Raw genomic sequence first — 26,985 nt, forward strand, 5'->3', positions numbered from 1 at the left:
CATTTTGTTTAAAAAAATCACAACAGTTGTATGACACTGAATACCCCAATTATGTTTTGATTATTGTACTGATATTTTATTCAGAGATATTTTAAAACATTAGAAAAAAACGTTTCTTTACCATTCATTTTTATCATTGAAGATCAAAAGTCTGGGTGTGGGACAAGCACAAAACGGCAATATTTGCATATAATGATGCTGAAAAAAGGTGAAAAAGTCTTCATAGACTACTAGAACAAATTTCTTAACACACTTTCATTGTAAAGATAACTATAAAAGTGTGAAATTTCCCCTTTTTTCTGTTTTTCATACAATATGATCAAAGGACATAATAAGTGCCCGTAGTCTAAGAATCACCCACATATATAAATACATACATACATACATACAGAAATAAATGTTTCCTGTGAACACCTAGTGACTCTCACGCCTCCATTTCATCCCTGTTTTATTTAAGTTTAATGACAGTTTGTTTTGGTCAAACCATATTTTCAATGTGTTAATTTCTTCAGTGATTTCCTCCAGAACTGACAAACTAAAAAACTGCTGCATCCTAGTAAGAGCAGAATACTACTGGAATGAATTTGAATAAGGAAAATTGTTTTTTTTTCTCACTAAATGGATGCTGCTCTCACTGCAGTTTATTGTCTGGAATAGTCCCAGATTGCATTTCAGAGCTTCTAGAATTCAAACATTTTCGTGCAGGTGGTGTTGGGGGGTAATTTTGGGTTTTGGGTCTTGGGCCACATGTAGAACGAATCAGTTTTTAAATTAAGCTTTCAATTCATATAGTGGCATTTACCTTTTTTTTTTTTTTTTTTTTTTTTTAAAAGGTTACTTTATACTTATATACTTTAAGTAGGTTTTGGAGCACATACTTTTTCACTTTTACTTGAGTAAAGAGGTCAAGTTGATACTTCAACTTTTACCAGAGTGTTTTTAAACTGCAGTATCTATACTTCTACTTAAGTAACCAATGTGTGTACTTTTGACACCACTGAGTAGGGTGAAGGCCGTCCGGCATCAGCAAGCCATGGCAGCCCGAAAATGAAGACCAGTTATCAATAATCTCTACAAAATTGCACCAGCCACCTTTTAATGATGTTAGCCTACTAAACGCCTCATTATTACCCTAGGAGGGGAGGGGACCAGAGACTATTAATTGATGCTGAGACATCTTTCTGGCAAGGTCACAAGTCCTCTCTATGTCCATTTGTGTGACCTCAGAGTGCTTCATTTTGACATCAATGGCGCCGACGTGGATAACTATGTGGCTGTATTTAGTGTCATGCTCCTTTGTCTGTCTGCCCTTCTGCAGTGTCAGCACCCTAAGATGGAAGGCAGTGTTGGGAGCTCTGGCCCCAGGAATATGTTTAATGTCAGCCGGCCTCTGTAACCTGACTTTGTGGGTGATAGAATCCCCTGTCACTAAAGCCCAGCGTTTCGGGCTAGAGGTAGGAGTGGAAGTCACCCATGGACTCACAGGACTAACAGACATATCCAAGGGAGAAATCCGGTTCATAGTTCGCAGTGGCGAGTGTGATAGGGGTACACAGTAAAATCACCTGTGAAAAACTAACACTGACAGTACTAAATTAACACTGACAGTGAACATATGGTCCCACTCTGACCAGAGTAGGACCAGTGTACATATGGTCCTACTCTGGTCAGAGTATATTTTCATATGTTCACTGTCGGTGTTAATTTAACACTGGTGAGTTTACTGTGTACAACAACTGGGCACCAAGCCCTACGTGACTTCCTCCGCCTAACCACGGTCCAATAGCTGTCATCCACAGCCACTGTTTCTAGGCTAATGGGCACGCTATCCGGCCCAACACTGACCTCATCTGGAGTACCCGTAACATCTAACTCCACTGAGCTAAGAAGCTGTTCTAGCTTACGGACACAGCTCTCTAAAAGAGCCACCAAGTGTAAGGTAGTGTACTTTGTGCACCAGAAAATCCAACAGCCAAGCTAGTGGAAGCTAACCACAAACGAAAATGCTAATCACTCCTAAGATTCACACAGAAGTAAAATAATGACCTACAATTCACAGCAGTTACACTGAAAAACTAACCAACGACTTAGCTGGCACAATTTAACTGCTAACGAAACGCTAACCAATCATAAGCTTCACAACAGGAGAAATTTAGTTAAATAAGATTCGCAGTAGATGCACTTAAAAACTAAAAGTGTTAAACAGAAATTGAAGAAACAAATACAACCTTGTAGTGATTAGAAGCACACAGTCCATCGGAAGCAAGTTGCCAGATCTGTCTATTTTAAATCATTAATGATGTATGCTGTGCAACCATTCCACCATGTTAAAAGAACAGATCAAAGACATCATTAAAAGCCCAAAGTTACCATGACATTTATGCCCAAGATGAGTGGAAGTAAATTTACAACCACAACTGTATCTGCACCTTACTTACTTTACTATTATTATTTTTTTATTATTATTTTATTTATTTATTTATTTTATTTATTATTTATTTATTTATTTATATTTATTATTATTTATTTTATTTTATTTTATTTTATTTTATTTATTTTATTTATTTTATTATTATTATTATTATTATTTACTTTACTTTTTGTCTTGATCTTGTACATGATGTATAAATGGAACATGATTCACTGCACCTTGTTTTTATGTTTGTCATATTTGATATTTTGTTTTTGATGTAAAATATACCAAGCAAACACAAATTATTGTTAGAAATTTAGTGATGCCCTTCAGTGATGCATGGGACCCTATCACCCCGACCCCCCTTTGCACCAAGCAGTGCACAGCGCACCGTGAGGGTAATTGGGAGCTTACAGCTGTTGAAGTTATCATTTTCCCACTCAGTGCCTATGTTGTGTAAACACAGAGTGTAAATGGGTTAATTGGGAGCATGCACTGTTGCCACAGTTTGCCGTATTACAGAACAGCATTGGGTCCTGGAGGTCACTCACCCAGACAGCTCCACCTCTCAAAAGCAGCAGTCTATCTGTTGCAGCCAGGTGAAATGTAGGTGTGTTTTTGATCTTTCCCAGTTCTGGTGTATTCAACACTGAAGGGTCTGTGAACTGGACCATGCTCAGAGAAGCCCGCCACTTAGTCAGAATGCCGCAGTTGGCTTACCTCACAATATCAGCAGTACAATAAATGAGGAGGGTAGAAGGGCGCCTGGCATTAACCTCAAAGTTTGTCAAATCTCAGTCACATGAGGTGTGCAGCCAGTATGCTCTGAGTGTCAGTTCCAAGCCCGGATAAATGAGTAGGGTTGCATCAGGAACGGCATCTGGCGTAAAACAAGTCAGCATAACCATGCAGAGTACCAATGAAATTTCCATATCGGATCAGTCAAGGCTGGGTTAACAATGACTGCCACTAGTGCCGTTGCCAAACAGGGTGCCAGGCAGAAACTGGGCTACTGCTGTGTGAAGAAGAAGAAGAGGTGGAGAATGTCCACAGGTAGTGGGAGAAAAGGAAAACTAGAAGGAAGGAAGTGAGAGTTGGGACTTTTAATGTTGGCAGTATGACTCGTTAAGGGAGAGAGCTGGCTAATATGATGAAAAGGAGAAAGGTAGACCTATGTGTGCAAGAGACTAAGTGGAAGGGAGGTAAGACCAGGACCATAACTGGTGAGTTCAAGTTGTATTGTGGTGTGGATAGGAAGAGAAATAGTGTTGGGGTCACTTTAAAGGAAGAGTATGTTAAGAGTGTGTTGGAGGTTAAGCAAGGGTCTGACAGGGTGATGACTGAGAAGTTGGAAATTAAAGGGGTGATGATGAATATCATCACTGCATATGCCCCACAGGTAGGTTGTGAGATCAATTTCAATTTATTAATTTATATAGCGCCAAATCACGACAAAGTCACCCCAAGGCGCTTCACATAATTCACAACACAAATTAATCTAAAATCAAAATTAAAAGTAAGAAAAGCACAGTAAAAAGATAAAACACAGTAGAATAAAAAGAAATTACAAAGCAAACACAAACAGATTAAAAAATTAATGATAAGACAGTCTAAAAAAGTGGGTCTTCAGTCTTGATTTAAAAATAGATTAAAAAATTAATGATAAGACAGTCTAAAAAAGTGGGTCTTCAGTCTTGATTTAAAAATAGATTAAAAAATTAATGATAAGACAGTCTAAAAAAGTGGGTCTTCAGTCTTGATTTAAAAATCTCCACCGTGTCAGACTACCGAATAACAGCAGGTAGATCGTTCCAAAGAGCCGGACCATGGTAGGAGAAGGCTCTATACCCCACAGACTTTTTGTTCATCCTCTGAACACACAGAAGCCCTGCGCCCTGCGAACGCAAAGGCCTCGCAGGTACGTAGGGCTTAACCAAGTCCGCCAGGTAGGAAGGTGCCAGTCCATGAACAATTTTATAAACCAACAATAAAAATTTAAATCCGATCTGGCAGAAACCGGTAGCCAATGAAAGGATGCCAGAATGGGAGTAATGTGGTCAAACCTTCTACTTTGTGTCAAAAGTCTGCTAGCAGCATTCTGTACCAACTGAAGTCCTCGAATGCTAGACTGCGGCAGGCCAGAAAACAAAGCATTACAATAATCCAATCTAGAAGAGACAAACGCATGAATCAGAGTCTCAGCATCAGCCATAGACAGGATGGGGCGAATCTTTGCTATATTTCTCAGATGAAAGAAAGCAGTCCTCGTAATGTCCCTAATGTGGAGGTCAAAGGACAACGTAGGATCAAAGATTACCCCAAGTTTCCTCACTTTGTCAGTATGATGTATAACACATGAACCTAGGCTAAGCGCCAGCTGATCAAATTGATGCTGATGTCTTGCTGGATGAAGGAGAAAGATTTCTGGAGTGAGTTAAATGAAGTGATAGAGAGTGTTCCTAGGCATGAAAGAGTGGTGATAAGAGTGGACTTCAGTGGGTTTGTTGGCAAAGGGAACAGAGGTGATGAGGAAGTAATGGGTCGATATAGTTTCAAAGACAGGAATGTGGAAGGGCAGATGGTAGTTGATATTGGAAAAAGGGTGGAAAGGCTATGGTGAATACCTACTCTAACAAAAGGGAGGAGCACAGGGTGACATATGAGTGGAGGAAGGTGGACTACATTCTTTGTAGGAGATGCAAGCTAAAAGAAATTGGAGATTGTAAGGTGGTGGCAAGGGAGAATTTAGCTAGACAGCATAAGACAAAAAAGTCCCAAAGTTTTTGTATTGTTTTCCATGTAATAAACACTGTATATAACGGATTTTGTACAACAGATTTTTGCTCACATCAGATAAAATGTCCTGTCTGATCGCACTGTATTTCTATTTAACCCCTCGCATGTGAGACCGGAGTCACTTCCATGATTAAAAGTCTGACCGTTTATTTTTTTCGACATCGTGCTCAGACTTAGAGATGCAGGCTGCAGGCTGTAAGCTGGACAGTGAAAGCAGCAAACATGTTGCTGCTTTTACATTTTGTTAATGGATCAGATACATTTGTCAGAAAAAAATTTCAGAAGAAATTTTGGCCAGGTCATTAAATGACGCACACATCCCAATTCAGGATTCACCTTACATATTCTGCGCCTCTTGGCCCCTTTGATCGCAGTGTATTTCCATTACACGTACACAGTAACAGAGTTACAAGTTAAAGTTCAGCTCAGACACTCGCTGATTTGAGTAAAGTGGGACTGGAGTCATTTCCCTGATTAAAAATCAGTACCTGAAGCCTGATGTGCAGCTGTTAAATGAGACACAAACAGCTGTGATTTGACACATTTCTGCTTTCAATCCTTCATCTGTCATCATATTATAACAGTTTTTATAGTGCGATTAAAAATGGATCAGAAAAGTTTGCAACTTTATCAATCAACTTCAATCAACTTTTTTTTTATATAGCGCCAAATCACAACAAACAGTTGCCCCAAGGCGCTTTATATTGTAAGGCAAGGCCATACAACAATCATGAAAAACCCCAACGGTCAAAACGACCCCCTGTGAGCAAGCACTTGGCAACAGTGGGAAGGAAAAACTCCCTCTTAACAGGAAGAAACCTCCAGCAGAACCAGGCTCAGGGAGGGGCAGTCTTCTGCTGAGACTGGTTGGGGCTGAGGGAAAGAACCAGGAAAAAGACATGCTGTGGAGGGGGGCAGAGATCGATCACTAATGATTAAATGCAGAGTGATGCATACAGAGCAAAAAGAGAAAGAAACAGTGCATCATGGGAACCCCCCCACAGTCTACGTCTAAAGCAGCATAACCAAGGGATAGTCCAGGGTCACCCGATCCAGCCCTAACTATAAGCCTTAGCGAAAAGGAAAGTTTTAAGCCTAATCTTAAAAGTAGAGAGGGTATCTGTCTCCCTGATCTGAATTGGGAGCTGGTTCCACAGGAGAGGAGCCTGAAAGCTGAAGGCTCTGCCTCCCATTCTACTCTTACAAACCCTAGGAACTACAAGTAAGCCTGCAGGCTGAGAGCGAAGCGCTCTATTAGGGTGATATGGTACTACGAGGTCCCTGAGATAAGATGGGACCTGATTATTCAAAACCTTATAAGTAAGAAGAAGAATTTTAAATTCTATTCTAGAATTAACAGGAAGCCAATGAAGAGAGGCCAACACGGGTGAGATATGCTCTCTCCTGCTAGTCCCCGTCAGTACTCTAGCTGCAGCATTTTGAATTAACTGAAGGCTTTTTAGGGAACTTTTAGGACAACCTGATAATAAAGAATTACAATAGTCCAGCCTAGAGGAAATAAATGCATGAATTAGTTTTTCAGCATCACTCTGAGACAAGACCTTTCTGATTTTAGAGATATTGCGTAAATGCAAAAAGGCAGTCCTACATATTTGTTTAATATGCGCTTTGAATGACATATCCTGATCAAAAATGACTCCAAGATTTCTCACAGTATTACTAGAGGTCAGGGAAATGCCATCCAGAGTAAAGATCTGGTTAGACACCATGCTTCTAAGATTTGTGGGGCCAAGTACAATAACTTCAGTTTTATCTGAGTTTAAAAGCAGGAAATTAGAGGTCATCCATGTCTTTATGTCTGTAAGACAATCCTGCAGTTTAGCTAATTGGTGTGTGTCCTCTGGCTTCATGGATAGATAAAGCTGGGTATCATCTGCGTAACAATGAAAATTTAAGCAATACCGTCTAATAATACTGCCTAAGGGAAGCATGTATAAAGTGAATAAAATTGGTCCTAGCACAGAACCTTGTGGAACTCCATAATTAACTTTAGTCTGTGAAGAAGATTCCCCATTTACATGAACAAACTGTAATCTATTAGACAAATATGATTCAAACCACCGCAGTGCAGTGCCTTTAATACCTATGACATGCTCTAATCTCTGTAATAAAATTTTATGGTCAACAGTATCAAAAGCAGCACTGAGGTCCAACAGAACAAGCACAGAGATAAGTCCACTGTCCGAAGCCATAAGAAGATCATTTGTAACCTTCACTAATGCTGTTTCTGTACTATGATGAATTCTAAAACCTGACTGAACCTCTTCAAATAGACCATTCCTCTGCAGGTGATCAGTTAGCTGTTTTACAACTACCCTCTCAAGAATCTTTGAGAGAAAAGGAAGGTTGGAGATTGGCCTATAATTAGCTAAAATAGCTGGGTCAAGAGATGGCTTTTTAAGTAATGGTTTAATTACTGCCACCTTAAAAGCCTGTGGTACATAGCCAACTAACAAAGATAAGTTGATCATATTTAAGATTGAAGCATTAAATAATGGTAGGACTTCCTTGAGCAGCCTGGCAGGAATGGGGTCTAATAAACATGTTGATGGTTTGGATGAAGTAACTAATGAAAATAACTCAGACAGAACAATCGGAGAGAAACAGTCTAACCAAATACCGGCATCACTGAAAGCAGCCAAAGATAACGATACATCTTTGGGATGGTTATGAGTAATTTTTTCTCTAATAGTCAAAATTTTGTTAGCAAAGAAAGTCATGAAGTCATTACTAGTTAAAGTTAATGGAATACTCAGCTCAATAGAGCTCTGACTCTTTGTCAGCCTGGCTACAGTGCTGAAAAGAAACCTGGGGTTGTTCTTATTTTCTTCAATTAGTGATGAGTAGAAAGATGTCCTAGCTTTACGGAGGGCTTTTTTATAGAGCAACAAACTCTTTTTCCAGGCTAAGTGAAGTGACTTTACAGCACAAAATCGATAAAAGAGGAAAAAGTACAGCTTACCTTTGATTTGGAGGTGATGATTGTTGAAGAAAAGCTTGTTAAGTGTCAAATTACAACCCCAATTCCAATGAAGTTGGAACTTGTAAAATGTAAATAAAAGTGTTCTGTCTGATAACTGGACTCATCCAAATCTTGGTCATCGTTGTCTCGTCTTGTTGTTGTTGTGTGATCATTGTTTATTGTGCTGAATGGGTTTTTTTTTTCCTTCATCGCTGCTGTGTGGTGCAACGCAGCAGCTATGAAGGCTTTTCTCTCCCAAGTTTACCTTGTGTGTGCTTTTATATGTGTTCATGTACCGGGCCGGCTTATGTGTGTTATGTGTTACGTGTGTGTCGTCTGTTGTCATGAGGCCGGTCATGGTTTGCTCAGCCCTGCTGTTGACCAAGGCAGGGATGTAGATTTGGAGCTGGTCCCAGGCGCCTAAAGGCGACTTCTGCTCCTTACTGGCAATTAGGATGGGTTAAATGCAGTAGACACATTTCATTGTGCAGGGAACATGTTCCTATGTGCATATGACAATAAAATTCTCTTGAATCTTGAATCTTGAAAAACAGAATACAATGATTTACAAATCTTCTTCAACCTATATTCAATTGAATACACCACAAAGACAAGATATTTAATGTTCAAACTGATAAACCTTATTGTTTTTGTTGATCAAATTGATTGTTTTTGTGCAAACATTTGCTCATTTTGAAATGGATGCCTGCAACACATTTCAAAAAAGCTGGGACAGTGGTATGTTTACCACTGTGTTACATCATCTTTCCTTCTAACAACATTCAATAAGCATTTGGGAACTGAAGACACTAATTGTTGAAGCTTTGTAGGTGGAATTCTTTCCCATTCTTGTTTGATGTACGATTTCAGTTGTTCAACAGTCCGGGGTCTCATATTTTGCACTTCATAATGTGCCACACATTTTCAATGGGAGACAGGTCTGGACTGCAGGCAGGCCAGTCTAGTTCCCGCACTCTTTTACTACGAAGCCACGCTGTTGTAACACATGCAGAATGTGGCTTGGCATTGTCTTGCTGAAATAAACAGGGACATCCCTGAAAAACTTGCTTGGATGGCAGAATGTTTTGCTCCAAAACCTGGATGTACCTTTCAGCATTGATGGTGTCATCACAGATGTGTAGTTGCCCATGCCATGGGCAGTAACACACCTCCATACCATCACAGATGTTGGCTTTTGAACTTTGCGCTGGTAACAATCTGGATGGACTTTTTCCTCTTTTGTCAGTGGCAAAGGCGGTGGCATTTCTGGATGTTGTTGATGTATAGCTTTCGCACTGCATGGTAGAGTTTTAACTTGCACTTGTAGATGTAGTGACGAACTGTGTCAACTGACAATAGTTTTCTGAAGTGTTTCTGAGCCCAAGCTGTAAGATCCTTTACACAATGATGTCGGTTTTTAATGCAGTGCCACCTGAGTGATCGAAGGTCATGGGCATCCAATGTTGGTTTTCGGCTTTGCCGCTTACGTGTAGAAACTTCTCCAGATTCTCTGAATATTCTGATTATATTATGGACTGTAGATGATGGAATCCCTAAATTCCTTGCAACTGAACATTGAGAAACATTGTTCTTAAACTATTGGACTATTTTTTCACACAGTTGTTCACAAAGTAATGATCCTCACCCCATCTTTGCTTGTGAACAGCAGAGCCTTTTGGGGATGCTCCTTTTATACCCAATCATGACACTCACCTGTTTCCAAACAGGTGTTCTTTGAGCATTCATCAACTTTCCCAGTCTTTTGTTGCCCCGTCCCAACTTTTTTGAAATGTGTTGCAAGCATCCATTTCAAAATGAGCAAATATTTGGACAAAAACAATAAGTTTATCAGTTTGAACATTAAATATCTTGTCTTTGTGGTGGATTCAACTGAATATAGGTTGAAGAGGATTTGCAAATCATTGTATTCTGTTTTTATTTACATTTTACACAATGTCCCAACTTCATTGGAATTGGGGTTGTAGTCCAGGAAAAAAGCATAATCCAGAGACGGACATTAGTGGCTGACTTGGTCTTCGGAGTGAGATTGCATCAGAATTTTGGCTCTCTGTTGGGACTGTTTACACAGAGACTGCTACCTGCTGCTTTGGACTTGAACTAACAGTCTTTTTCAAGACTTTTTTACTTTTTTACTTTTTTACCTTTTTATTTATTTATTTTTTTTTTACTTTTTTACTGTGCTCCAACGCCTAAGGAAGACCTCTAACGGTCGAAACATCGCGACGGAGCACTTTTATCAGCTAACGTTCATCAGCGTTGGCAAGCTAACTAGCTTGCTAACGCTTTCGTTTTTATTTTTTATTTTTTATTTATTTATTTATTTATTTATTTTTTAGCACTGTTGTCGTGCGTTATCTGTGCTGCTCCACAGCGTGTTTAGTCTTTTTTTATTTTATTTTAGCACCGTTGTCGTGCGTTCGCTGTTGTCGTGCGTTGCCTGTGCTGCTTCATGGCCTGTTTGGTGCCTTGATTGGGGCACTCCTTCTGCTGAATCACCTCTAAATTATTTACACATTATTCACTTTGTGTGTTTTTAGGAATCCGCTAGGTTACGTAGCTACTAGCTCTTAGCCGATTTAGCATGGCGGCTTCTCCTGTCTCTCCCGTACTTTTCTGCTCTGGGTGTGAAATGTTTAGTTATTCCTCGGCCTCCTTTAGCAGTAACGGTACTTGTAATAAGTGCAGCTTATTCGTAGCTTTGGAGGCCAGGCTGGGCGAATTGGAGACTCGGCTCCGCACCGTGGAAAATTCTACAGCTAGCCAGGCCCCTGTAGTCGGTGCGGACCAAGGTAGCTTAGCCGCCGTTAGTTCCCCCCTGGCAGATCCCGGGCAGTCGGGAAAGCAGGCTGACTGGGTGACTGTGAGGAGGAAGCGTAGCCCTAAACAGAAGCCCCGTGTACACCGTCAACCCGTTCACATCTCTAACCGTTTTTCCCCACTCGACGATACACTCGCCGAGGATCAAACTCTGGTTATTGGCGACTCTGTTTTGAGAAATGTGAAGTTAGCGACACCAGCAACCATTGTCAATTGTCTTCCGGGGGCCAGAGCAGGCGACATCGAAGGACATTTGAAATTGCTGGCTAAGGCTAAGCGTAAATTTGGTAAGATTGTAATTCACGTCGGCAGTAATGACACTCGGTTACGCCATTCGGAGGTCACTAAAATTAACATTAAATCGGTGTGTAACTTTGCAAAAACAATGTCGGACTCTGTTGTTTTCTCTGGGCCCCTCCCCAGTCAGACCGGGAGTGACATGTTTAGCCGCATGTTCTCCTTGAATTGCTGTCTGTCTGAGTGGTGTCCAAAAAATGAGGTGGGCTTCATTGATAATTGGCCAATCTTCTGGGGAAAACCTGGTCTTGTTAGGAGAGACGGCATCCATCCCACTTTAGATGGAGCAGCTCTCATTTCTAGAAATCTGGCCAATTTTCTTGGATCCTCCAAACTGTGACTGTCCAGCGTTGGGACCAGGAGGCAGAGCTGTAGTCTTACACACCTCTCTGCAGCTTCTCTCCCCCTGCCATCCCCTCATTACCCCATCCCCGTAGAGACGGTGCCTGCTCCCAGACCACCAATAACCAGCAAAAATCTATTTAAGCATAAAATTAAAAAAGAAAAAATAATATAGCACCTTCAATTGCACCACAGACTAAAACAGTTAAATGTGGTCTATTAAACATTAGGTCTCTCTCTTCTAAGTCCCTGTTGGTAAATGATATAATAATTGATCAACGTATTGATTTATTCTGCCTAACAGAAACCTGGTTACAGCAGGATGAATATGTTAGTTTAAATGAGTCAACACCCCCGAGTCACACTAACTGTCAGAATGCTCGTAGCACGGGCCGTGGCGGAGGATTAGCAGCAATCTTCCATTCCAGCTTATTAATTAATCAAAAACCTAGACAGAGCTTTAATTCATTTGAAAGCTTGTCTCTTAGTCTTGTCCATCCAAATTGGAAGTCCCAAAAACCAGTTTTATTTGTTATTATCTATCGTCCACCTGGTCGTTACTGTGAGTTTCTCTGTGAATTTTCAGACCTTTTGTCTGACTTAGTGCTTAGCTCAGATAAGATAATTATAGTGGGCGATTTTAACATCCACACAGATGCTGAGAATGACAGCCTCAACACTGCATTTAATCTATTATTAGACTCTATCGGCTTTGCTCAAAAAGTAAATGAGTCCACCCACCACTTTAATCATATCTTAGATCTTGTTCTGACTTATGGTATGGAAATAGAAGACTTAACAGTATTCCCTGAAAACTCCCTTCTGTCTGATCATTTTTTAATAACATTTACATTTACCCTGATGGACTACCCTGCAGTGGGGAATAAGTTTCATTACACTAGAAGTCTTTCAGAAAGCGCTGTAACTAGGTTTAAGGACATGATTCCTTCTTTATGTTCTCTAATGTCATATACCAACACAGAGCAGAGTAGCTACCTAAACTCTGTAAGGGAGTTAGAGTATCTCGTCAATAGTTTTACATCCTCTTTGAAGACAACTTTGGATGCTGTAGCTCCTCTGAAAAAGAGAGCTTTAAATCAGAAGTGTCTGACTCCGTGGTATAACTCACAAACTCGTAGCTTAAAGCAGATAACCCGTAAGTTGGAGAGGAAATGGCGTCTCACTAATTTAGAAGATCTTCACTTAGCCTGGAAAAAGAGTTTGTTGCTCTATAAAAAAGCCCTCCGTAAAGCTAGGACATCTTTCTACTCATCACTAATTGAAGAAAATAAGAATAACCTCAGGTTTCTTTTCAGCACTGTAGCCAGGCTGACAAAGAGTCAGAGCTCTATTGAGCTGAGTATTCCATTAACTTTAACTAGTAATGACTTCATGACTTTCTTTGCTAACAAAATTTTGACTATTAGAGAAAAAATTACTTATAACCATCCCAAAGATGTATCGTTATCTTTGGCTGCTTTCAGTGATGCCGGTATTTGGTTAGACTCTTTCTCTCCGATTGTTCTGTCTGAGTTATTTTCATTAGTTACTTCATCCAAACCATCAACATGTTTATTAGACCCCATTCCTGCCAGGCTGCTCAAGGAAGTCCTACCATTATTTAATGCTTCAATCTTAAATATGATCAATCTATCTTTGTTAGTTGGTTATGTACCACAGGCCTTTAAGGTGGCAGTAATTAAACCATTACTTAAAAAGCCATCACTTGACCCAGCTATCTTAGCTAATTATAGGCCAATCTCCAACCTTCCTTTTCTCTCAAAGGTTCTTGAGAGGGTAGTTGTAAAACAGCTAACTGATCACCTGCAGAGGAATGGTCTATTTGAAGAGTTTCAGTCAGGTTTTAGAATTCATCATAGTACAGAAACAGCATTAGTGAAGGTTACAAATGATCTTCTTATGGCTTCGGACAGTGGACTTATCTCTGTGCTTGTTCTGTTGGACCTCAGTGCTGCTTTTGATACTGTTGACCATAAAATTTTATTACAGAGATTAGAGCATGTCATAGGTATTAAAGGCACTGCGCTGCGGTGGTTTGAATCATATTTGTCTAATAGATTACAGTTTGTTCATGTAAATGGGGAATCTTCTTCACAGACTAAAGTTAATTATGGAGTTCCACAAGGTTCTGTGCTAGGACCAATTTTATTCACTTTATACATGCTTCCCTTAGGCAGTATTATTAGACGGTATTGCTTAAATTTTCATTGTTACGCAGATGATACCCAGCTTTATCTATCCATGAAGCCAGAGGATACACACCAATTAGCTAAACTGCAGGATTGTCTTACAGACATAAAGACATGGATGACCTCTAATTTCCTGCTTTTAAACTCAGATAAAACTGAAGTTATTGTACTTGGCCCCACAAATCTTAGAAGCATGGTGTCTAACCAGATCGTTACTCTGGATGGCATTTCCCTGATCTCTAGTAATACTGTGAGAAATCTTGGAGTCATTTTTGATCAGGATATGTCATTCAAAGCGCATATTAAACAAATATGTAGGACTGCCTTTTTGCATTTACGCAATATCTCTAAAATCAGAAAGGTCTTGTCTCAGAGTGATGCTGAAAAACTAATTCATGCATTTATTTCCTCTAGGCTGGACTATTGTAATTCATTATTATCAGGTTGTCCTAAAAGTTCCCTAAAAAGCCTTCAGTTGGTTCAGAATGCTGCAGCTAGAGTACTGACGGGGACTAGCAGGAGAGAGCATATCTCACCCGTGTTGGCCTCTCTTCATTGGCTTCCTGTTAATTCTAGAATAGAATTTAAAATTCTTCTTCTTACTTATAAGGTTTTGAATAATCAGGTCCCATCTTATCTTAGGGACCTCGTAGTACCATATTACCCCATTAGAGCGCTTCGCTCTCAGACTGCAGGCTTACTTGTAGTTCCTAGGGTTTGTAAGAGTAGAATGGGAGGCAGAGCCTTCAGCTTTCAGGCTCCTCTCCTGTGGAACCAGCTCCCAATTCAGATCAGGGAGACTGATACCCTCTCTACTTTTAAGATTAGGCTTAAAACTGTTATATGGCTGGGGGGGCCTGGCTGCCGGTTTGCTTCTGTCTTTTGGTTTTCCTCCCAGGTGGCGTGCGTTTGGGACTGAGTGGCTGTGTTGCTGAGGCTGTCAGGACCTCACCCTGATCACCTGCGACTCGTCAGGACTCACAGCTGTGGTGCATCTGGATGGATTGGAACATGTTGGCATTTAAGACTGGAGTGCACAGTGTGTATTTGCCAGAGACTCGACCTTGTGACCAGACGGGTGAGATCGTCGTCTCGGGAGCCATCTCATCAGCAGCGGATGCTGAGAACGTCCAGGTTTGATGCACAGTCTGTGAAAGAGGAGGGGGTGAGGTTTCACGCTCGTCAGCACACTTCCTGAGGTACGTTAGATTTTGTGACTAACAGTTATACAGTCAGTAAATGTGGTGTCCCTCACACCTTATTGTATTGAGCTGTTTGTTAGTCATGTATCAGCTTCCACTGCAGTGGAGTTTTGTGAACTGGATGTTCCATGCCTGCAGGTTGGGAAGCTGATCAGTAATCAAGCCAGGAAGTGTTTGCTGTTTGTACACCTTTAAGTGTTCTGTGTGTAGAGTGTGGACTCACATAATGGTTCCTTCTTTCACAGACTCGGTTGTTGCGGCCACCTGGGGGGTGTCGGCGGGGTCCTTGGGTCCGAAACAGCTTCTGGCTCCGGACCGTTAGCGCTGCTGAGAGCGCACCACGCCAGGCTGCACCTTTTTGTTATTATATTATTACTGTTATGTATTAAATTCAGTTAGCCTTTGTACCGTGCTCTGCTTATTTCATACTGGGTCCTTCAAACGCTGGTCGGTTCTCCGAGCTGCGTCCGACACATAACAGTAGTCTCTGGCCAAACATCACGGACCCAGCGGTAGCAGAGACGGTAACGCGCCGGGAAGGCGGCAGCAGACGTTCAGTGGTTATCCGGATCAGTTGCGGGGCTCTCCGCCCGGAAGGTGCGTGTTTGAGAACCCATTACTGGATACTGATTTGTGCTCTCTTGCAGCCGTGTTCCTGTGTTGTGCCTTATCCGTGGGTCGTGGTGGAGTGTGACTGGTGACGGCTTCGCGTCACACTCCGACCGGATAAGAGGTTTAAACGGGAGCTGCAAGAGTGCGTTTGTAATGGGTTCACGCGCACGGCGGAGCTCTGTTAGCACGGGTCGCTGGGCTTCCTGTGTTACAGTCGTAGCCCCGTTTCCCCGGACAAAGGTAACTACTGCGTCTGTTGTTTCAGCTCTGGCGTTATTTAGTTGAGCACATTTTGGTTGTGTTGCACTCAGCTGCGCACATAAAAGCAGCTCGTTTGTTTTTTCTGTCGCCAAAGGGGTTTTTTCATTTTTTGCACTCTGGCTCCCCCTTGTGGTGACCGAATCACGTTACCGTCAAGCTCTTGAGTAGGAACAGGTGTGTTCCATTTGGTTGAGCTTGACGGTATAACTCACTGATTTGTTTTGTGTTAGTTCATTTTGTGTGGGTGTTTTTTTGAGTTGGTTTTTGTGTGGGATTTTATTTTTTGTTGTCCACTATTTGTCTGGGGTTGTGACCCTGCAGCCTGTCTGATAAAGACAAAAAAAAAAAGAAAAAAAAAGGGGACCCAAACAACTGTGTGTTGGTCTGTTTGTTTTTCCTTTTATTTTTTTTTGTTTCACTTCCCCAGGGTTAGATGGAACGGTCCCCTGGGGGGTGATGGGGTGGTACTTGGGTTGTTTTTTTTCTCTTTTTGTTTTTTGTTATGCCCTCTCTTCTCCTCTGACTCCAGTCGGGTGTGCCGTGGTGTCGGCATTGCTGGAGGGGTGCAGTTGGGTTGTGCTGGGCGTTTCCCAGGTAGCCTCTGCACCCGGGAGGGGAGGGGGGGTTTGGGGTATCTTTTTGTTTTCCCCCCCAGTTTCCGCCCTCAGGGTTTGACTGTGGTGTCCTCTGGGGGGGAAAGGGCTGTAGGTCCATATAGCCATGGACGGCCGGGGCTGGGTCCATTGGTCATGAGGGGAGGTGTCTCCTGGGGTTGACGAGTGGTCCTCTGGGAGGCGCTGGTAGTCCCCGTGGGTGACGTTGGATCCCAGAGGGACCTCGGTCGTGGTTATTACTCCTGGAGCTGGTGGGAGGCCCTCTGGGGGGTGTTGGTCCCTACATGTCGTTTGGGGGGGAGGAGGGGGGGTGTTGTAGCATTTTGTTTGTGAGCTCAAGTTTGGGTTTTTCTTTTCTCCCCTTCCCTGGGGTTTGATGGAACGGTCCTCTGGGGGGGGGGGGGGGGGTATTTTGGCATTTTTGTTTGTGAGCTCAAGTTTGGGTTGTTTTTCCTTTCTCCCCTGCCCTGGGGTTTGATGGAACGGTCCCCTGGGGAGGGGGGGGTGTTTTGGTTGTTTGTGTTTTGTTTTATGACTAATTACACATGTTTGGATAAAGGCTGACAGCACAGGTGTAGGAACTCCTGGCCACACCTGTGCTAAGAGACTGTCAGAAACAAGGGCAAAGATGCAGCCAGTTCAACCAGTCTGTTGGAGGATGAACGCGGACACGGTTTCCAGCCATGGTCCCTGGAGGGGGGTGTTTCTCCTGGGCCAGGTGTGTGTGGTCGCCGGGAGGCTTCCCGTGAGGGTGGGGTACTGTTATATGGCTGGGGGGGCCTGGCTGCCGGTTTGCTTCTGTCTTTTGGTTTTCCTCCCAGGTGGCGTGCGTTTGGGACTGAGTGGCTGTGTTGCTGAGGCTGTCAGGACCTCACCCTGATCACCTGCGACTCGTCAGGACTCACAGCTGTGGTGCATCTGGATGGATTGGAACATGTTGGCATTTAAGACTGGAGTGCACAGTGTGTATTTGCCAGAGACTCGACCTTGTGACCAGACGGGTGAGATCGTCGTCTCGGGAGCCATCTCATCAGCAGCGGATGCTGAGAACGTCCAGGTTTGATGCACAGTCTGTGAAAGAGGAGGGGGTGAGGTTTCACGCTCGTCAGCACACTTCCTGAGGTACGTTAGATTTTGTGACTAACAGTTATACAGTCAGTAAATGTGGTGTCCCTCACACCTTATTGTATTGAGCTGTTTGTTAGTCATGTATCAGCTTCCACTGCAGTGGAGTTTTGTGAACTGGATGTTCCATGCCTGCAGGTTGGGAAGCTGATCAGTAATCAAGCCAGGAAGTGTTTGCTGTTTGTACACCTTTAAGTGTTCTGTGTGTAGAGTGTGGACTCACATAATGGTTCCTTCTTTCACAGACTCGGTTGTTGCGGCCACCTGGGGGGTGTCGGCGGGGTCCTTGGGTCCGAAACAGCTTCTGGCTCCGGACCGTTAGCGCTGCTGGGAGCGCACCACGCCAGGCCGCACCTTTTTGTTATTATATTATCACTGTTATGTATTAAATTCAGTTAGCCTTTGTACCGTGCTCTGCTTATTTCATACTGGGTCCTTCAAACGCTGGTCGGTTCTCCGAGCTGCGTCCGACACATAACAAAAACTTTCCTTTTCGCTAAGGCTTATAGTTAGGGCTGGATCGGGTGACCCTGGACCATCCCTTGGTTATGCTGCTTTAGACGTAGATTGTGGGGGGGTTCCCATGATGCACTGTTTCTTTCTCTTTTTGCTCCGTATGCATCACTCTGCATTTAATCATTAGTGATCGATCTCTGCCCCCCTTCACGGCATGTCTTTTTCCTGTTTTTTTCCCTCAGCCCCAACCAGTCTCAGCAGAAGACTGCCCCTCCCTGAGCCTGGTTCTGCTGGAGGTTTCTTCCTGTTAAGAGGGAGTTTTTCCTTCCCACTGTGGCCAAGTGCTTGCTCATAGGGGGTCGTTTTGACCGTTGGGGTTTTTCATAATTATTGTATGGCCTTGCCTTGCAATGTGGAGCGCCTTGGGGCAACTGTTTGTTGTGATTTGGCGCTATATAAGAAAAAAGTTGATTGATTGATTGATTAGTGTCTGTGTGCATAATTTTGACTCTGTGTGGATTAGAGAAGACCCAATTCTTTTTTAAAGTCATTCATGGTGTATGCTGTATGATTCCACCCTGGAAAAAAAAAAAAAATTAAGGACATCATTAAAAGCCCAAAATTACTGACATTCATGCACATGATGAATGTATGTACAGCCACAACTTTATGCTGCAGCTCTGTAACTCCATGTCATGCAATGACGTACGTGACAGACTTAAAGATTTAAATTCATGAAATAAATCATCATAAATTGTAAATTCATGTCAATTTGATAGCTTAACTATTTTTATATTTATTTTGATAGTACCTGTACCTGGATGTGTTGCTGTATGTGGTTAAGTGATTTAAAAAAAAAAAATTGAAAATATTAATGGTTCATTCAGTAGTTCAGTGCAGTTAGAACCAAAATAGTGCCATGTTCCGAGTTGACACCACTATCTCAAATCAAGGCACTCTACCCAAGATATACTGTATCTCTATCATCAAATATGATACAGATACATGAATCCATGTGTCTTCCCATATGTCTCTTGACCTCAAAGGTCAAAGACACCAAAGTACAAATGCCACTACTATGATTCGTGAATCTATCTAAAGATTTGATGCGTACAGGCATTAAATCATGCCTTAAGTCAGTGGCTAGCAATAGTACTCCAAAATTTGTGTAATTTAAAATACTTTTTTCACATTTTGCTTTATCATGATTTAACCAAATAATTATTAACTTTTTTCTTTCAGTAGTATAACAAAAGTCACACTGCTTTTCGTCCCTTTCATTTTTGCATTGTATGGTAGTGACATTCGTGGTATTTGTTTTCAACCAGTTTAAAATTTTCTTCACCAGTTGACTTTCGGTAGAGAGAAATGATGGCTTGAAGAAACACAGAAAATAAACTGATAAAGATCAGGTTGGATCTGAATGTGTTGCTTGGATATTACATGTCAAAGGAAAAACAAGATGGAAGATTGTTCTGTTAATATAACATCTGTGAATTGATTGCTCTGTTTCCACATCCTCCCTAAGAGGAAGAAAACCATCCATCATCAGCTTCCTCATCTCTTCATTCATTACTTCCTTTCCTAGAGTACTGACATCATCATATGTTAGCCAGGCGAACACTGACACAGAAGAGCAAACATGCTTCTGTAATGAATTTACAGGATCTGTGATTTCTCATTTGCTGCTCCTTGGTATCTCTTGTATATATTGAGCATGATTTACAAACAAATGTGAGCCTATTTTTATTTTGTTTTCCTTTTCAAAACAAGCAGTGGTGCATGTGACCTGCTATCCTGGTGAGCCCTACACAGAATCAAAGCTTTTAGAAAGCCTTCAGCCATTTGAGATCTTCCCATAGCAGGAATAAACAGTTTCTTGTCGAGACTGTATTTATTTTTGTAATATTGTTTTTTTTTTTTTAATCCTGCAGTTTCCCATCACATTTACAAGGGATTAAAGCTTATTTTATGTGCTAAGGTCTCAATATCAGAGAAATAATAAAACATTTATAGGGTGTCCCAAAAAAAAAAATACATTTAAAACACTCGGTTTGACCCTTAAATGCTACAAACTTAATCATTTATGTTTCTTTTTTACTTGCAGAGACCCTGACGTTTATGTTGATGCCAAGCAAGACTCCAATGCCAAGATTAACCATACTACAGCGAACAAAAATTATTGAGTTTTGGCACCAGACCAAGAGTGTCAAACAGGTGCAGCGACTTTATGCTATACTGACAAAATGCATGGCCAATATTGACATTGGTATGAAAAACTTCAACCTTTCAGCTTTCTATCCAGCCATAAATTTATTTCCTAGACATATGCTTTGACCATTTTCTTTGCTGATAAAATGTTGCATATTTTTTGGGGACACCCGTATTTGTATAATTTAGTTCTACACTGTCCAGTGGTGCAATAGTGTCGACATGTATCAATGCATTTTCTGTGCACCAATCCAAATTCCAATAGTACACAAACGTAAGGTGGAACATCAGGAATTGTATGAGTAAATGCATTACTGGACTTTATTTTGATTCAGTTTTATAAGTTTAAGTACAAGGAATGTAAGAATGTATTTCCTGCTCTCAGGTCGTTATATTGCCCTGTGTACAAGTAGTGTTTGTTTATTTTGTTTTCCTTGTTGAAATATGTGGTGTTAGCCCCCCAAAAATGACTCAGTGCCAACTGTTCAGCGCTATAGGAAGAAAAAAGTGCTCCTTGTGACATTTTTTTCTATGACAACAGTAATTAAGTAACTATTATCTTATATCGTATGCGATAAAAAGCACTCACCCACAGCCAGACCCAAGTGTCTGTCCAGTCTTCTATTACATGAGTGGTTTGTCTTTATTGTGATAGATTTTTTTTTTGACAAATCAGCAAAAATAATCCTCTCCTCTCATTTGCTTGAAGAGATGCTGTAGACATGGCAGCTTTTTTTTTTTTATTATTTTCAACTTAATAGTACTCAGAGATGGTATAGAAAATAGCAACTGAAGAACGGCACTGGTATCTGTCACAGGTGGACAATGGTGTGGACCCCACAGAGATCACACAGGCAAGTACAAAAACAGTCTTTACTGACTAGGGGTCAAAGATCAGTACACGGGATCACAGTCCCAAAATTGCCAACAGTGTCCATGAGGGGATTGGCAGGAGAATAGTCAAAAAGGTAGAGAAAGGTCCAAACACACGAGAAGGAATCATGGATAATGTGTCCAAAAGGGCAGGCAAAATCAAAAACGCTCACTGGGAAACAAGGTTCAACAACAAGAAGACATACATGAGAAAACACTTTATCTTTGAATTATTCAATGACAGGAAACATGGTGAAATTGTTGGTTTCCTGTATTGAGACAAAGAGAGGTAACCAAGAGATTATGGTAGTTTGTTTTGTTTTAATTTTGTTTCCTTGTTTTTGTTTGGTTCATTTAAGAGCCCCATGTTTTCATTTACAGTATTTTATTGAATTGTTTCTTGATTGTTTATAGGCTGTCTGTCTGTAGAAATAATTCACCTCTGTTACTGCCAGATTTTTATTTATTTATAAAAATGTTTTAAGTAGCTTCTGCTCACAAGTAATTAAATGTTCTGTAACATGCAACCAGAATGGGAGTTTTTTCTGGCAACAGTGCAGGGTTTGGACAGCGGTACGATTTAACTTTATTGTCTACAGTGTGGAAATTTGCCTTTGATGTGAGTGAGTGACTGAGCGAGCAAGCTAGAAACATGATGCCTTTTTTATATATATATATATATACAACAGAATAAAAAGGTAAAATGGGAATTGATAGAATGTGTGGTTGGGGATGGTGCCAAAATTTTATGGTGACTACAAATTAATGATGATTAATTATAATTAAAAACTCTGCTCCAAAATGCTTTGAAATCTTTAAAGCACATATGTTTCAAAAATTGTTCCTGAGTACTCACAAAAAGAGAACACATGACATGCTGTGCTGTCACCTGTTAAACGATGGCACCTGCAGGAGGATTCACAAATGTGTACCCATATTATTTCATAAATTTCATATTTAAAGGCTATTACAATCAGCATAAGGTCTGTATGTGCACTAGTACATATGTCGCTTGAACATAAAAGCATCAGTTTGAAATAAGTGAATAGTAAATCAGTCCTGCACTAAATACATGACTTAGCTAACATTATCATGTTGTTTAAGAATAAACAATAATAAAAATAATAAATATACTGACTACTATGCCAAATTGTGAGTTTCTGAACTTCAGCTATTTTACCACATAAAATACCTGTATTTCTGTGAATACACAAATTCTGTGTGCAATTTTCTGTGAAAAAGCACTTAATGTTGTTTATCTGCAAATTTCAGGTTATATTAAATGCACACATTAGTGTGCATTTAATATAGCCACAGCCATTTCTTCTTCTTCTTCTTCTTCTTCTGGCTGTTCCCTTTAGGGGTCACCACAGCAGATCACCTGTTTCCATCTCACCCTGTCTTCTGCACCATCCTCTGTCACACAGACCACCTGTACTCCTTCATTAAATCCACTGACCTCTTCTTTGGCCTCCCTCTTCTCCTTCGGCCTGGATTCCTCCTGGGTCCCCCTGAGTTCCTCCTCTGTCCACATCCAAACCATATCTGTCTCTCCACTCTGATTTTGTCTCCAAACCATCCTGTCTGTGCCGTCTCTCTGATATGTCTATTCCTCATCCTGTTCATTTTCATCATTCCTAAAGTAAATTGCAGCATCTTTTTGTTAGCATTACTGCCTCTAAGCTGTACAACACAGTTGGTCTCATTACCTTCTGGTAAATGTTCCCTAATTATTTCTATCATCTCTACTCCTTACTGCAACATCCCCATGCAGTCCTGTCTGCTTTCATCATATCAACTATCCCAATGGGGTAATGCCACCTTAAATCTGTTTAGTCTGTTCTGCAACTATGTAGCTTTTATTCAACCTTTTAAATGTTCACAAATGTTTTATGAAGATCGTTTGTGTGTGTGTGTGTGTGTGTGTGTGTGTGTGTGTGTGTGTGTGTGTGTGTGTGTGTGTGTGTGTGTGTGTGTGTGTGTGTGTGTGTGTGTGTGTGTGTGTGTGTGTGTGTGTGTGTGTGTGTGTGTGTGTTCACTTCCCTTTCTCTAGTTTGTTGCTCATCCCAACTGCCAGCAGCAGCTGCTGACTATCTGGTATGAAAACCTGCCTGGTTTGAGGCAGCAGTCTGTTGGTGTGAAGTGCTGGACAGTACTTGGTGTCACTGTTGGGCTGCCCTTCCTCGCTATCTCGTACTGGATCATGCCCTGCAGCAAGGTATGAACACATGCAAACGCATAATCCACACAGGAACAAGTCAAGAATGTGTACTCGAACTGAAGAATTCAACAATTTATAATTTTTCAAGATTCAAACAACTTTATTGATTCCCTAAAAGGGCAATTCATCTTCACACCCAATTGCCTCAAACAAAAATACAGCAATAATCCACAATTATTACTAGCTGAATGTAATAATGGCACACATCAGAATTAAAACAACCGCACATATACATTTGATTTGTTTATGTACGCTAAGCTTTGAAACAGTCCATCATCTGAAATGAGGCAATGAGTGTGTTGGGGTTGCGTTAGCATTTCCACCACGCGGCTGAGCTCGGGGGAGTGGCAGAGCAGAGGCCAAAGGTGGGAGGAGAGGAGACAGAAACACAAGCGTAGAGTATGGAGTGGCCTTGACAACTGCAGTCTATAGGGCAGGGCAAATGAAAAGGAGCCAGATGCTTCACCAAGGCCGTTGAAATCCTTCTGGAGGAAAACAAACGGGGCATTTTAACCTTTGGTAGCTAATAAGGCTGCCATGTTTGGGTTAGGCAGAGAAGCACAGAGTCCCAATGTGGCCTCTCTTTAACTGTCCAGATCCAATTGTGAATGTTCACTGGTTTCCAACATCAATTCCTTTGTAAGGCAGACATTTGCTCCGAGATGATTTCCAATTTGTGTTTAAGTTCAAGAGTTAACGCAGTCTGAGATTGTACCGCCTTTCCCACCTCATTAATCATGACTGACAGGTGTGGGGTTATGGTTTTGGTAGCAGCCGTCTTGCCAATTTTCTGGTAGGTCAGGGCAGCACCTAATCAGCAAAAGCCCTCCTGCCATAAAAGCAAATTAGAATAAATCCTCAAAGTCTTCCACGGAGAGTGGTGCCAAGCATGTGGCGGCGTCACTTCTCCTAGGTGTCAAGAACATAGCCCACAGGATAGGTTCCATCTGGGCATGCAGGGTCCCCCAGCCTTGATGTCCTTGTTGAAAAGATGGTGTCAATAGTGTTGAGCGACCAGCTGATCAATTCCATGGTTATTCCACATATAGTTCAAAGAATTCACAGTCTGGTGAAGTTGGGAGTTTTGAAGGTTGGGGCAGAGATAGAGAAACACAGAAAGAGAGGAGAGAGGAGGAGATGTGACCGCCCTCACCAGAGCCCCAACTGAAAGCCCACTGTTTGCACAAAATTCAGATCTTAAATTCTGGATTTGTGTGTGTGCGTGCATGCGTGGTCTTGTGTGTATTAGGATTTCTGAGTAGTTCTTGAGATGTTTCACACTACCACATTGTTGGGAAGTCTGACATGCCGGTCCAATGGAAAGCACACAGGGTACCAACATCTGGTTATGAGGCCATGCGGCATGCTGTCACATATTGTTAATACTCCATCAAGCAAATTATAATCTGTTAAATGGAAAATACAACAGAGGGAGTGCAGAAGTTGACAGTAGGGTGTTGAGCTGTTCACTTTGCGCATGTGTGCATGCAAAATGTACATGCATGCAGGCTCTGCATTTAGAGCCTTTGAGTTCTTCATGTTAAGTGTGACTGAGGAATTAGTCATTCTTTTTTAGACCATGAGAGAAAGAGCAGCTGATGTCAAATGCTCGAAAGAGGATGGTGCTCTGCTGCCGAGAGGTCGATTCAATCACGGAACACTATCAACTTCTAATTTCACCGTGTCATTCAAACACCTGTGTATTTGAGTGTGTGCACATGGGCATACATGAGCATCTGTATTTGCATGTGATTACATTTGAGTCTGAAGCCCCTGTGTCACTCGTGTGCCATCTTGTGCTGCAGCTGAGGCGACTGAGGAAAAAAAATCATCCTTGTAGTATGCAAAGCATTTTTGTAGCATTGAGTCTCGTGCACCAAGCACTCATAAGTGGTTCATTCATTAGTGGCTTATGCAGGCCATTAAAGAAAACTTCCTACATTCACCAATCTTCTTGTATTTTGACTATTTAGTTATGACCAATTTTAAAAATCATACAACCCAGGAGTCACGTCTAATTAATATTCTGTCATCCAAGCTTCTTTTCAATATTTGATTATATATTTCATTACTTTGAAGCAGATGTAGTTTGAAAGTCCTGCATAAATTGCACTTAATAATTACTTCAACATTATCCTGTTTAACTCCACAATTTGAATTGTAATATGAAAGGTGTCAGAGGGCTGATGCATACACTGTGAACTCCACACTGTACAATATAAATTTACAAGTAAATATACACGTCGGTAATGGTTCTTTTTTACTATGTATGACCTCATCATCAGACTTCTGTGTAGCTTCATTATGAAGTCATTAAAATATTTTGCTGATCAATATATGCTTTTGATTATTCATCTCAGCTTCTTGGTTGTTTAGATTTACAAAAAGGTATTTTTCAGGCAGTGTTTCCTTGACTTTTGACCAAATCACCAAAATCTAATCATCTCTAGATATCTATCCAAGTAATATATGCCTACGAATCTTTGATCCAAGTTTGATCCATCTTTGCTTCTTGTTTTTTTTCAGACCATATTTTCCTTGACCTTTGACCAAACTACACCAAAATCCATTCACCTCTGGATATCTATCTAAGTAATATTTCCACCAATGTTGATTCATCTAGGCTTCTTGGCTATTGAGATATACAAAAAAAAAAAAATGTTTTTTGGATGATGTTTTCCTTGACATAACATTTTACCAAACTACTTCATAATACAATCACCTCTAGATGTCTTTCCAAGAAATATTCCCGAGTTTGACGGAAATCCGTTCAGCCATTATTTTTTGTTACCTTGTCCGCAGACGCACAGACATGCACTCACACCACTGAAAAGAATACCCTGTTTGCTGTTTTGTTGTAGTGCAGTAGTAATTCCAAATGTGTTCATGTTGCTGAACAGCATTATTCATTTAATATATTCCTTTATTAGTCCCATTGTCATGGAGACTTCGGACAGAGTCCTTGATTATCAAACCAGAGTTCAAGGGTTTTAACTGTGCTCAACTCTTAAAAAAAAAATCTGAAAAAATATCAATGTCCCAAAGCAATAGTTCTTTATTTCCCAGCAAAGGAAGCACTTTGACAGAGTTATAAAGAACACTGCAAAAGCTTCCAGCAGGTCTAATTTTTCTCCCGTTATGGTCTTACTTTTCCACAAACAGGTCTGGTCTAATTTAAATTTCGTTTTTCACACAACATATGTTTTTGCATATAGTGCATTTGAATACAAGAAGTGTGTTTTCTAAAGGTTATTAAATAGTCTGTACAAAAATAGTGTACACTTATCCTCCTAAGCATATGTTACATGTTATCAGCAATACATAATTTTACACAACCTAATCATCTTCTGGCCATTGCACATCATCATATGTTTGTCTTTAGCACATCGCTTATCTTTAGTAAGGAAAAAAAAAATTACACCACAACAGAGAAATAATCAAGTTTTACAAAGTTCACTCCAGGCACTCTACAAGGATTAGCTCCCCGAACCCCTTGGGCTGGGGGGTGTGAGGCGGGTGGGTCATACTGAC

General features: G+C 41.1%; 1 protein-coding gene across 1 annotated transcript in view; it reads left to right on the top strand.

The window, feature by feature from the left end:
- Positions 1–26,985, top strand: part of LOC117519650 (short transient receptor potential channel 7-like) — a 214,412-nt gene that overhangs the window by 129,075 nt on the left and 58,352 nt on the right. Inside the window, exon 4 of the mRNA XM_034180923.1 lies at positions 23,287–23,451. Coding sequence (XP_034036814.1) covers positions 23,287–23,451 — 165 coding nt within the window. The remainder of the gene's footprint in view (positions 1–23,286; positions 23,452–26,985) is intronic.

Source organism: Thalassophryne amazonica, chromosome 11 (assembly GCF_902500255.1).
Source record: "Thalassophryne amazonica chromosome 11, fThaAma1.1, whole genome shotgun sequence".
Lineage (NCBI taxonomy): Eukaryota > Metazoa > Chordata > Actinopteri > Batrachoidiformes > Batrachoididae > Thalassophryne > Thalassophryne amazonica.